Raw genomic sequence first — 12,873 nt, forward strand, 5'->3', positions numbered from 1 at the left:
CGCGAAACGCAACAACATATTATCCTCATCACCATCATTACAACTCATGCGTTCCTCGTACTTGATGGAACGCACTCGTGTCTTCATCCGTCTCCTCTCCCTCCCCCTCCCCCTCCATCTCATCGGAACCGATCTCCCAAACGACAGAAAACAACTGACAGTAAAAGCCGCCTTAACATCTTCTCTCTTTTCTGTTCTTCTTCTTTTTGATTTGTTCTAAGCCGAAGTAAACTTGCCCGTTCTCTGTGTTCTCCCATCATCACAGTAACGTAATCGCAGTGAGTACTCCCAAATTCTTTTATGGACTTTTCTTTTTTCTTCTTCTCATTTTGGCATTCGCGCAGCAGCTTCTCCTTTATTCTTAACTACTATTCCTATTAGTATTGCTATTATTATTGATTCGTCATTATTGATTCTTCTCCACTTATCTCTTCTTCATTGCATCTTTCATCGGGTTCTCCCCTTCGAGAGACGTAAACGTACTGTATACAACATGTCGGATGAAGGAGACCACACCGCCCGCGGAAGAGAGGACCCCACGCAGTCCAGGCCCGCTCCAGGGGGCGACTTTGCCCGCTACGTCCACCCCGAAGCGGCGGCCATCTTTGCGAGGTGCCCGTGGGTGCGCCGCATCCCCGTCTTCGGCGAGGCCACCGAGGGCTACGGCCCCAAGGCGGTGGTCTCGCTCTCAGCGGCTGCTACTTCCTGTGCAAGGGCATCGCGGATCAGATTCTGCGTGGCCAGACCTTCGCCATGATGCGGAGCCGCTACCGCATCTCAGTGGAGAAGTACCAGCGTCTCTCCCCCATCTCGACGATGGGCTGGTCCATCAAGGCGTTCAGCGCCATGATGTGCGACGGCTTCGCCTTCCTCGGCTACACGAAGCGCTGGTACATGTTCGTGTCGTGCGTGGCCGGTGCCGTGTTCGCGCTTGTGTACGGCCTGCTGCCCGCCAAGGCGAGCTCCGCCGATACCGCTGCCGCCTTCATCTTCCTGTCGTGCTACGGTAAGGCGAACGTGGACATCCTGTCGGAGGGCCACTACAGCCGCCTCATGCGCGGTAACCCCAAGCCCGGTCCCGCGCTGATTGGTTGCATATGGTGGATGATTATGGTCGGTGCAATCATTGCCACGGTGATGAACGGTCCGCTGGCCGACCTGGGCAAGCCGCAGATCAGCATCTTCGTGTCTGCCGCCCTGCAGTTCCTCACAGCCTTCATCTTCCTGTTCAACTGGTACGGCGAGAAGAAGAACCGCGTGCAGCGCTCCGAGGATGCGCTGTACATGCTGGAGGAGACCCGCAAGGAGCGCGAGCGGCTTGGCCTGGCGACGGGTGCGGACGACCTCGGTGTGAACGCGCCGGCCCCTGAAAAGAAGCCGTACCCGGAGCACTCCAGCGCGGAGGACGCGGAGGCGGCGGTGCAGGACGCGCTTGGGGACGAGCTCGTGCAGAGCCACTACAGCGAGGAGGACAACGGTGACGACGAGGCGGAGGTGTACTACGGTGAGCCGCCCGTTCCCTGCCTGTTCGGCGTCTTCGAGATGAACAAGGAGGTGATCTCGGACAACTGGCGCATCTTTGCCTACTCGATCGTCATCACGTGTGCGGTGGTGGCCATGCTGTGCGGCAACATCCTGGCCGACACCCTCGGCCTGCTCATCATCTGCGTCGTCGTGTCGACCATCTGCTGCTCCCTCTCCTTCTGGGCCCTGCCGTCCATCATCGCCCGCACAAATGTTTTTGCCTACCTCAACACGGTGGTGTACATCCACGCTGTGAGTCCGTTGCAGACCTTTTACATGAACTCCAACAAATGCAAAGGCGACTTTCCGAACTTCACCTTCACCTTCTATAGCACGATTGCAGGCGTCATCGGCAACATCGCTGGCCTGGTTGGTGTGGCCGCCTTCAAGTACCTCTTCTCCAAGCAGAACTACCAGGTGACGTACGTTGTGACGACGGTGTTGCAGGTGCTCGGTGCCATCTTCGATATCATCATGGTGAAGCGGTGGAACGAGTACATCGGCGTTCCGGACCACGCCATGTACATCTGGGGTGATGCCGTTGTGCAGCAGATCGTGTACATGCTCGGCTTCATGCCGCTTGTGGTCTTGATGTCGCGCCTGTGCCCCCGCGGGTCGGAGAGCGTGGTGTACGCGCTGATGGCCGGCTTCTCCAACCTCGGCCAGACCACGGCGTCGTCCATTGCGGCCATCATCATGGAGTACGGCTGGCCCGTCTTCGCGGAAAACGACAAGTGCAACTATGAGAATCTGCCGTGGCTGGTTTTCGTCTGCAGCGTCATGACCCCGCTGCTGGCGATCCCGCTGAGCTTCATGCTGCCCATCGCCCGCATCATCGATGACGTCGACATTGACGGTCATGTGGTGCGCAAGCAGGTGGACGCGAAGGTGGTGGCAGCGGTGGACACCGACTCGCAGGAGCCGTTGTCCGCGACGGACGAGGCTACAGAGAAGCGCTGATGCTGCGTGGAGGTATCCGCCTGACTGCATGGGCGTACCTTACTTTCTCATTGCCTTTTACGTCCACGCCGTATGGTGGTGTTATTGGCACCCTTTTGGCCGTGCGTCTTCCGCATATGTCCTGGAAACGTAAGGCCGGCTCATGAGCGGATTGGGACGTCGTCGCTGATCATTGCACGATAAACATGGGCGGGTGTGTGCGCGCCTGTGTGTGGGTGTGGGTGTCCTCTTCACTGCTCGCTCGCTCGCTTACGTGGTTGTTTACGTGGTATTACACCTCGCCTCCTCCCCTCCCGTGGGGAGATAGAGAAGCAGCAGTCGCGTATGCGCCTGGCCAGTGGACTTGAGCGTGGTGGGCAGCAGCATCGGATCTTTTTTTCTTTTTGGAAGGCACCAATGCTCTTTTGCACACACACACACACACCTCCGTTTTCTTCTTCAGTTTGGTTTAACGCTGTTTAAGTTCCTTTGCTTCGTGTCACTAAGCCTCTCCACCCTTCTCCACGTGTGTGTGTGCGTGTGTGCATTTAATTCGTGCTTCATCATCGTTATTATTCGCAATGTCTCACTAAGGTCTCGGCTTTCTTTGTTTGTTTGTTTTCAATTTTTTTCGGCTTTCTGTCACCTGACGTCAAGAGGCATCTGAAGCGAAGATCGGAAGAATCCAGAGAGAAAAGGCAAGAGAGGGGGAAAAACGTTCGGCAAAACATGCCTCTTACGTAAGACGCTGACACTCTCTGAAATATATGCATATAACTCCGTTGTCAAAGCTGGAAACGGTGCTGCTAACTGCTCTTCCTCTCCTCACTTGTCATTGCTCATCTTATATATATATATATATACGTGTGTGTTAATGTTCCTACTCCCTTTTGCCCTACCTTTGAAGGTTTTCGCTGCCAACGTAGTGCTTTTGCTGCTTTTGAATTTTTTCTTTCTTGCTTGTTCCTTTTTTGCGTTACCGAAGGCGGCATCTGTGCTTTCCCCTCCCGCACTCTCCCCTCTCTCTCTCTCGCTTCATATACTTCTCCGCCTCTCCTTTGTGAGCTAGTTCATTGTCCACGGCTGTCATGTTACCTCTCCTAATATTTTTTAAAATCTATTTTTCTTCCTTCCCCCGCCTCTTTTTCTGCTTCCTCTGTTGTTAACATATAGGAGTGTTTATGGCTTCCTGTTTTCTTCTGTGTTTTCTCTGTGCTGTGCTCGACCTATCGACGATGCGATTGGCGGAGGAAGGAAGAAAAAAATCAAAGCGAACGCCAACGATTTCCTGCGTGCTCTTGTCAGGGAGGGGGGGAGGGGGTCCCACTGCTCTTTCCCTCCCTCCTCTCCCTCCCCTTTCCTGCCCTCTCCCTTCCGTTAGAGACGTGAGTCCTACGCAACTGTCATCTTCCTTCTTTGGTGGTGAGTGTTGTACCTCCTTGTTGGTGTTGTTTTTACCGCCTTCGAAGTCAGCTTTTTATCTTCAAAAAAAAACGTATCTTGTCGATAAAATTTTAACATTTTCTGTCCTTTCCAGTATCAGTGCTCTTCGAATTATTTTCCCAGTTTGTGCATGTGTTCGTGTGTGGGCTAAGCAGTTCCTCCCTGTCTGTTGCGGTCTGCGATATGACAAAAACTTGTTGAAGCGGTTTCGATGGCTTCCCTCTTATTTCTGTTGTCGTCTTCCTGGCCTTGCTTTTCCTTTCGCGTTCTATTCCATAAAAACGTAAGGAAGGCGTCCCACTTCCAGCATGAAGGACAACGAATCGCAAACACACACACGCATATATATATATATATATAAGGCTTTTCTTTTCCTCTCCTTTTGAGATCTTACACGAATCCCGCGCATTGATTTCCCTTTTGGTTTCTGTCGTTTCCTCATCATCCGTATCTTCACTTTTCCCATTCGGTGAAAAGTACTCTTTTTTTCTCTCTCTCTCTTTCTACCTCTTTTTATTCTTAATATTATTGCTGTTGTAAAACTGTTGATCACGTGTGTTCCGTCAACCTTCAGCGCCCAATCCACTCTGCGGCACAGCGCAGCACAATACACACGCAGAGGCAAAACTAAAACGAAAAGAAGCAAAGGCAGAGAAGAAAAAGAGGGAGAACAACAAAGAAAAGATTCGTCTGTGCGCACTGCCAGCGATTGTCGCTATGTCCGTTTTTCTTTTCCTGTTCTTTACTGTTAGTATTATCATTGTTTATGATGCTTGCATTCTCCTCTTCTCGCTTTGCGTTTTCTTTTTTAATGTCTGTTGTACCTCTGCCGCTGCTGTTGTGCGCGCCTTAAATGGGCAGAGAAGAACTGTGCGTGTGCGTTGATCTACACTGCGTTATTTGTATATATTCTGTAATTCGGCTGAATACACTTAAAGGGGAAAAAGGCGGCCTTTATCTTTTGGTGGCTTTTTTACCTTTTACAGTTGTTCCCCAAAAGTACACGCTTTTTGTGTTTCGATTTTTTCCTCTTTCCCCCCTCTCCCTCTCTCTCTCTCTCTCTCAGTCCTTTTCTTTTCCTGTTCTTCGCATATTCCAGTAAACGGAGGTGCGGCGGAGATGCCACCCACGCGTTGTCTCGTGTGTGTTTGCCGGGTATGCTTTTAAGTATTTATGCCTGCTGCCTCTTCCTCTCTCTCTTACTCTCTCTCTTCCTATGTGACTCCAGCGACGGTGTGGAGGAGATTTAAAAACAGAAGTAGGTAAAAGAGTGAGAAGGGAATAAAGAAAAACAGCAGAACAATTCGACTTCATACATTTATATACATATTCATCAGCCAAAAGGAAACCACAAAGAGAAAAAATAAGCACCGTGTGCCCTCTCTCATCGACCAGTGAAACAGCGCGCACACCCGCGCATGCGCCGGCACGATAGCCGTTCTGTTGGACACACGTATGCGATACGCGGCCCTGACAGAAGAGCTCGGTTTGGAGAAGACATGTATATATATATTTATGTCCCTGCTCCGGTGGAATGCGACACACGCGACCTACGTTCAATCCTTCTTTCACCTCCACCCCTTTCTCTCGTCTTTTGCTTTTGTCGGATTCACGCGTCCGCCAACTCCTGTGCGGACACATACTCTGCTCCTCACCCGGCACGTCTTTTTTTATTATTATTATTTGTTTGTTTACGTCACCTTCCTTTGCTGCTCCCTCCTCTGCGGGTGTACGTGTTCGTTCTCTCTCGCTGTTTCGTGCTTTCCTTCTCCTCCTCTCTATCTCTCTCTGTCAACCATCAACCAAAAAGAAGAAGAAGATCCGTCTCCAGTTCTTTAGCGTACACAGCCCTATCTTGTACTTCGTTTCCGTTCTTTTTTCTTTTTATCTCTCTCTCTTTCAAAGGAAAAATATAATATATATATATCGTTGTTATTGTTTTTTAATCCACTTACGCACGTTGACGTGCCGACTCGATTCTCTCTCTCTCTCTCTATCTATCTATCTATCTATCTCTTACATCAAAATACAGATAAAGAAACATATATATAGTCGTTTCCTCTTCACCTCTCCTTCAACAAAACGCTTTTGGGAATTACCCGCCTTTATTTTCTTTTAAATCACCGACAAGCGAAACAACAACAACACCGACAAAAGGTAGTTATCGTCAAAACAACAACAACGACCAAAAAAAGAAGGAAAGAAAACATTCAGTGAGTTTAATAAACATTTTTGTTTTTCTCCTCTCTTTCTTCTCTTTCTTCTCCTTTTCTCGTAAAGCATCGCGACACATTGGATTACGTAGCGCCATTGATCGCACACCGCCAGACTCACCGTACTCCTCTTTTTTCTCTCTTTCTCTCTTCTCTTTCTGCGACTACGTCTTCTCAGCTGACTCGACAGCAAAATTTCGACTTCTCAATTCACTCCGCAGCAGCACAACAACAAACAACAAAAATAACAGTAAAAAACGAAACTCAAAAATGTCTGTAGTGCCGAAGTTTATCGAGGACCCGACCACCGTCGTCGACATCGCCGTGGACGGCCTCTGCGAACTCAACAACCGCGTGAAAAAGATTGAGAACACGAACGTGGTGGTGGCCACCGAGGTGGACCCGACGAAGGTGCTGCTCCTCTGCGGCGGCGGCAGCGGACACGAGCCGGCTCACGCAGGTTTTGTGGCAAAGGGCTGGCTAAGCGCTGCGATCTGCGGCAGCGTCTTCGCCTCCCCGCCCACCGCCCACGTCAGCGCGGGCATCGAGTACCTGGCGAAGCAGCAGGGGCCCAACGGACCGGGTATCCTCGTCATCATTAAGAACTACGCAGGAGATATCCTCAACTTCCAGTACGCAGTGCGACAGGCCCGGGCGCAGGGTATTCAGGTGGAGACGGTGCTGTCGGCCGATGACGCCGTTTTTGGCACGGCAGAGGTGAAGAAGCGGCGTGGCGTGGCGGGGTGCTGCCTCCTCTACAAGGCTCTCGGTGCGGCGGCGCAGCGCGGGCAGTCGCTGGCGCAGCTGAAGTCCTTGGCCGACCGCATCTCCAACAACATGCGCTCCATCGGGGCCTCGCTGTCTTCCTGTGCGCTGCCGGGCAGCCCGCCGTCGTCGGTGCTGCCGCATGGCGTGGTCGAGGTCGGCCTCGGCATCCACGGAGAGAAGGGTCTGCTGCAGGTGCCCTTCACCGGAGCGGCGGCCCTAACAAAGATGCTCGTCGCGGTGCTGCTGGGACGCGTCGACGACGCCGTGCCCGGGCACCGTCGCGCGACCACACCGATCCCGGCCGGCGTGAAGGCGCTCCTCCTCGTAAACAACCTCGGGGGCACGGCGGACCTGGAGATGAACACGGTAACCCACTACGCCCTGCACGAGCTTGTCGGCGCTGGCGTGACCGTTGTCGGGGTGCACAGCGGGCGGCACATGACGTCGCTGGATATGCACGGCTTCTCCATCACGCTGCTCGTCATCGCCGATGAGGCGGATTTGGAGTTCGTGCTGAACACCAACGCCGTGCAGAAGCCGTTTATGAACTTCCACGCACCGCAGCTGAGCCACAAGACGGTGCCAGGACCGCTGACGGCGCTGCAGCTGGCGAAGCAAGAGGCGGAGGCAGCGGGGCGGGCACCGATTGATCCGGCCTCCAGTCCTCTCTGCGCCGCCGTGAAGCGGGTCTTCGACAAGCTCGTGACCATGGAGGCGTACTTTAACGGCCTGGACGCGGAGGTGGGCGACGGTGACCTCGGCAGCGGCGTCCACCGCAGCTCGATGGCGGTGCTGGAGATGCTGCCATACCTGCCGTGGGAGGCGAACGTGCTGCGCAGCTTCACGCTCATCTCGAAGGCCGTGGCGGACGCCTGCGCCGGCACCTCCGGCCCGTTGTACGGTGCTCTGCTGATCGGTGGTGGCACCGGCGCGGCGAAGGTGCTCGCGGAGGAGAAGGCAGGGGCCAGCTTCGTCGTGGATGCGGTGCGGGCGGCAATCGCGCAGGGAAGCCAAGCTGTGCAGGAACTCGGCGGGGCGCGCAAGGGAGACCGGACGATGGTGGACGCGTTGGAGGGGATGCGCGAGGCGCCTGCCGTGGCGGCGGCGCAGACGGTGCCGGAGCTGATCGCTGCCTGCCACCTCGCGGCGCGTGCGGCAGCGGATGCGACGGCGCAGATGCCAGCGAAGTTCGGTCGCAGCCTCTACCTTCAGGGCAAGGAGATTGGCAAGAAGGACCCTGGGGCGGAGCTGGTGGTGTCGTGGCTCGAGGCACTCCAGTGAAAAATCCTTTGTCTTTGTTTTTCCTTCTTTTTTTCTTCCTCTGAGAAACCCGTCGCCCCTGCCCTGTGCCCACCGACACGACCATCTCTTCGTTCTATTTCTCTCCCTCTCAAAACAGAAAAAAAAGCATTGCTTTTGCTTGGTTGTTTCCCCCCCCCCTTCCCCTTCGCCTCCTGATCTCCCCCGCCTCGTGGCTGACGTCCCCTCCTTCATTTCAAGGGGTGTCAGGTTGTCAGCGATGGAAGGCTTGTCTTTTCTGAAGAAAAAAATTAGTGTTCTCTCCTTGTCCTTCTTTTTCATTACATCAGTGCTTCCATTTAAGGCTTTCCCCTCATCTCCTCTTTTCGTTTTCCTTTACTCTCTTTCATTGACCTCTTGAGGAAGGGGGGGGGTTGTTTGTTTGTTTCCCTTTCACGGCTCCACACGGGAAGGGGAGGGGGAGAAAGGGAGACAAAAGGAAGAACACCTTTATCGCGACGTTGGTATTAACCGCTGGGGGGTGCGAAAAAAAAAGGGGGGCAGGAAAGAACAAAATACAAAGTACAAGGTCTTGATGCGCATGTTGCTGGTAGCGCCATCAACGCCGACGTTAGAAGCGTGATCTTCTGGAAGCGCGGCGGCTGTCTGTTTTGTGATGGCAACCCACATCGTCGCTCGCTCTTCTTCTCCTTCTTCTCGTGTGTGTGTGTGTGTGTGTGTGTGTTGTGTTCCTCTCCTGCTGTCGGAGTTACGGTTACTGTCTGCTTCCCGAGAGGGCGCCCATGTAATGCAGATCAGTAGCTCACGCTTTGTGTGCTCTCTCTTCACCTTTTATTTTTCGTCTTCTACGATCTTCTTCTCCTCCGTGGCTAATGAAAAAAGGTTAAACAAAGTGGCTGGTAGTCCATTATTATTATTGTTTTTTCAAGGGCACTGCGAAGCCGCTGTCGAATCGATCACCGTCGTTCGTGAGTCTTGTGTTCTTCGCAATATATATTCATATAAACCAGAAGGAGGGCGCCGCAGCACGTCGACGTCAACGGGAAGAAGAAGACTCGCTCACGTATTCGCCTCATAGAACTTCATAGAGCCACTGCTGTCTAATTTTTCTGTAAAAGCACCATAATTATTGCTTCCGCTATTTGTACAAAGATAGATAGATATAAAGAGAGATCAACCGTAGCGATGGACCGCAGCTGCACGCCGCCTCGGCCGTCCGCGAGTCACCTAGCCGCATCAGGCACCCCAGACAGCAATAATGCAGTAGAAAATGCGGAGAAGGTAGCACCAAGTTGTGGTGCGAGTAGTGCAGTTCCCTCCGCTCTTCGTCCGCCATCCGTGTCACTCACGCGGTCTCCTTCCGCTTCATCCTCGTCGTCTATTGTTCTTCTGTCCTGCAGCGACCGGGGGGATGACGTGTCAGAGGCGAGACAAGACAAGGAACTGCAAGTCAATCGTCCATCACTCCTCGCGTACGCACCGCCGCCGCCGCCGCCGCGAGGGGATGTGAGCGCAACCGATTCTCTGACAAAACCGGTGCGTGCCACCGCCGCATCATCGCCGTAGTTGTCGTCGCCTCTTCACCTGACACAGGAACGTTTGGCAGCTCTCGGCGCCGTCGATGACTTCACGTCGAGGCAGCGTGATCGTCATCGCGGCGATGATGCGCTACGGGAGGAAGAGGAGGGCAACCGAGGCACGGCTCATCACAACAGCGTTCACCGGCGTGACCGCGTCGTGGACTGGTTAAACACTGCTGCGGCTGCGTCGAGCACAGTTGGGCAACAGGAAGTCCACAAAGAGGCGATCGACTGCGCGGGCTGTGCCAACACCGACGCCCCATCTCCTCCTCTTACACCACCACAACAACAACCACATGCACGCCTGTTCGCGCCGGCGGACGGCCCAGACACCGGCGGAGACCACGATCCAGCGAAAACACCAGAGGCGGCGAATAGAGAGCCACTGTGGTGCTCGTTCGATGTCGTCACCCCCGTCCGCCAAACACGTCCGCGTGCCGACCCCTACAACACGGAGGATGGGAATGCCGGTGCGTACGCCTCACCGCCGCCACGGCTGTCCGCGCAGGGCACCTTCACGTCTTCCTCCACCTCCACTTCCACCACCGCCACCCCCGCCGTTTACGCGATAGGCCACCACCGAAGCCGTCGCTGTGGGGCGGACACGCCCGCGGCGGCGCGCACCGCACCGGTGCCTCGCAGATCCGCACCGGATGCCTCCCCACCCTTTCCTCCGTCGTCCTTCACGCAGCGCCCCGCAGACACTACTGCTGCTACTACTACCGCTGCTACGACACCCCGTCGTGGGGCGCCGTTTGGGGGGACTTCAGCACCACCGCCGCCGCGTGTATCCCTCGGTCGACCGTCGCCCCTCGCGGTCTTCCTCACGCCGCCACCGCCGGCATCGTCGCCCCTCACGGTCGTGCGTGAGCTGCGCCATCGCACCGGACACGCGCATCACACCGAGATGGCGGCAGATGCACTCACCAGGGGGCAGAAAACACCGCGTGGGGACTGCTGGGCCGGCCTTGCGAGCAACGGCGACGACCACCACCACCGCAACGCAGACGCTACAGCCGAGGCACAACAGTCTTTGACGCCGCAAGCTCTGCACGCACGCGCCGCTGCCGCCTCCACCTCTGGTGCCACCAACGCGGAGGGCACGACGCACAACATCACGCTTCGCATCTGCACCCTCTCCGGCTTCACGTTGCGTGTTGTGGTGGACCGGCGGTTGCCCGTTTCGCAGCTGGCCGACCGCGTCGCGCAGTACATCCACGTCCACCGCGCGCACGTCCAGCTGAAGTACACGAAAACGGGCGCCGTGTTCGATGCAGTGAGTGCGGTGGCGCCGGAGGAGGCGGCGAAGGCGGTGAACACGACGCGCAGTCCATCTTCGGCGACGACGACGTCGCTGCGGCTGTGCGACCTACCAAACCTCGCCGATGCAGACGTGTTTCTCGTGCTGCTTCGTCCGCAAGCCACCACCTCCGCAGACCCGTCTCTGCTGTCCTCCTCCTTCCTCCCACCTTCACGGGGGTTCGATCAGCGCTCTCCCGCTGCTTCCCGGCAGGTGGCGAAGCGTCAGCGGACGAGCGGCGGCGGCAGCGGCCACAGCACGGCAACGCGGAAGTCAGGTGCTGCTCCTGCAGCTTCTGCACCGTCGTCGTTGTCTGCGTCGTCTCCGCCACACCGCACGTCCTTCCCGTCTCCGCTCTCCCCTCGCCGTCCCTCGGCCTCTGCCGCTCGACGTAGCAGCATCGCCGACAACAACGACGGGAGCGTCGAGGTGGATCGTAGTGGCGGTGGTGCGGGGGGGTTGACGGCGACGGTGCAAAGTGGAGGGCGAGAGTTCATGCGGGGCTCGTATGGGTTTCCGCCTCTCATGGGCGCTTCAACTGCTTCATCGGCACGAGCTTCATCACCGCCGCCACCGCCACCGCCACCGCTGCGATAACGCCGTCCGTCGTTATCGTCCGCACCTTCGTTTTACATTATTCCGACACCTTTTCCTTTATACCTGCTCTTTTTTCGTTGGGCTAATAAAAGCTGTTTTATGATGTTTCTGCATCGCCTGCTGCTTAATGTCCAACTATCCCTGTCCACAGGAGCCGTCTCCGTAACGAGACGCCCCCGGTTGCTTAGCGACATCCGTGCAAAAGCTCTCGCTGCTGCGCTGTGGTCGCGTGGTGGTGATCGACACATCTCTGTGTTTTTTTGGAGAATAAGAAGGCCTTGGTGACTCCGCGGACCCAGTCGTTGCACCACACTCCCACACTTCAACACCTCTCTTCTTTCTTTTTCGTTCTCTTTCTTCCCCTCGTACATTTTTGTTTTATTTGGAGCTTTACGGACGCCAAAGGTTCGAAAAACGAAGGAAGAAGAGAGCTATACTGTGCCGTTTCGGTTGGGCCTGTGCGCCCCTTCACATCCATCACTTCTCCGAGTAGCGTACAACTCCCCTGCGAGCTATAGAGTCTTCTTGCCATACACACCTCCTACGATTTTGTAGCGTTCTTCTTCCATTTGGAGGTGTTTTTCTCTATTTATTATTATTTTTCTTTCCTCTTCTCGTCACTCGCTTCGATGCCGCTGGCTGTGTTGGGCGGCGGCCTCTTCAGGGTTCTGCTTGCTGGTACTGCCATCGTGTTGTCTTACTGCGCCGCGACGCTGGCGGTGTTGTACCGCCATCGCCGCAGAGTGAATACTGTTGGGTACTACCGGCTTCCGTCGAAGGACGACGCACACGCTGTGAGCGCCGCACGCGAGCGCGCGCAGGAGGAGGACAGGTTAGAAATGCAGGTAGAGAACGCCGACGCCGAACGCGGCTCGGCTGGCTCGCGTCGTCATTGTGGGCCGTGTTGCTGCTGCTGCGACTTGCGTGGGCGGTATGCCTTTGTGCAATGCGGGCACCTCTGCATCTGTGAGCCGTGTCTCATCACACTCGGCCATGAGTGCGAAGCAAGTAGGGGGTCACCTTTTAAAGGGCCGTGTCAGCTTCCGTGTCCTGTGTGTCGCCGCAAGGGCTTTCTCATCAAAACTTTCTCCGGATGATGACAAAGACGGCGGCGCTGACCGATGTGGAATGCACACCGATCCTTTTGTTGTTGTTGTTTGTAGTAGGAATCCACGGACGCTGTTTTTCTGTAGTGCTGCTACGCCACTTTTTGCCGTTGCCACTGCTTCTGTTGCTTTGCTCAAACTCC

General features: G+C 55.3%; 4 protein-coding genes across 5 annotated transcripts; all 4 read left to right on the top strand.

Annotated features, from left to right (window-relative positions):
- Nucleotides 1-145: 145 nt before the first annotated feature.
- On the top strand, nucleotides 146-2,484 carry ABB37_08104 (putative mitochondrial folate/biopterin transporter; the record flags this gene model as incomplete). The annotated part of the gene is made up of 1 exon (XM_015806985.1): nucleotides 146-2,484. Exon 1 carries the CDS (start codon nucleotides 754-756, stop codon nucleotides 2,482-2,484), a length of 1,731 nt encoding a protein of 576 aa, XP_015654380.1. The 5' UTR covers nucleotides 146-753.
- Nucleotides 2,485-5,714: 3,230 nt separating this feature from the next.
- On the top strand, nucleotides 5,715-8,168 carry ABB37_08105 (dihydroxyacetone kinase 1-like protein; the record flags this gene model as incomplete). Its single annotated transcript, XM_015806986.1, has 1 exon — nucleotides 5,715-8,168. The coding sequence occupies exon 1, from the start codon at nucleotides 6,390-6,392 to the stop codon at nucleotides 8,166-8,168; it is 1,779 nt and encodes a 592-aa protein (XP_015654381.1). The 5' UTR covers nucleotides 5,715-6,389.
- Nucleotides 8,169-10,634: 2,466 nt separating this feature from the next.
- Nucleotides 10,635-11,624, top strand: ABB37_08106 (hypothetical protein; the record flags this gene model as incomplete). The annotated part of the gene is made up of 1 exon (XM_015806987.1): nucleotides 10,635-11,624. The coding sequence occupies one exon, from the start codon at nucleotides 10,635-10,637 to the stop codon at nucleotides 11,622-11,624; it is 990 nt and encodes a 329-aa protein (XP_015654382.1).
- A 386-nt stretch (nucleotides 11,625-12,010) lies between these two features.
- Nucleotides 12,011-12,721, top strand: ABB37_08107 (hypothetical protein; the record flags this gene model as incomplete). 2 transcript variants are annotated; one of them, XM_015806988.1, is made up of 1 exon in its annotated part: nucleotides 12,011-12,721. In XM_015806988.1, the coding sequence occupies exon 1, from the start codon at nucleotides 12,254-12,256 to the stop codon at nucleotides 12,719-12,721; it is 468 nt and encodes a 155-aa protein (XP_015654383.1). In that variant the 5' UTR covers nucleotides 12,011-12,253. The 2 variants fall into 2 exon arrangements, with proteins under 2 accessions (XP_015654383.1, XP_015654384.1); XM_015806989.1 differs by having other exon boundaries at nucleotides 12,028-12,721.
- Between the last annotated feature and the right edge of the window lie 152 nt (nucleotides 12,722-12,873).

Source organism: Leptomonas pyrrhocoris (genome assembly GCF_001293395.1).
Source record: "Leptomonas pyrrhocoris isolate H10 chromosome Unknown, whole genome shotgun sequence".
Taxonomy (NCBI): Eukaryota; Euglenozoa; class Kinetoplastea; order Trypanosomatida; family Trypanosomatidae; genus Leptomonas; species Leptomonas pyrrhocoris.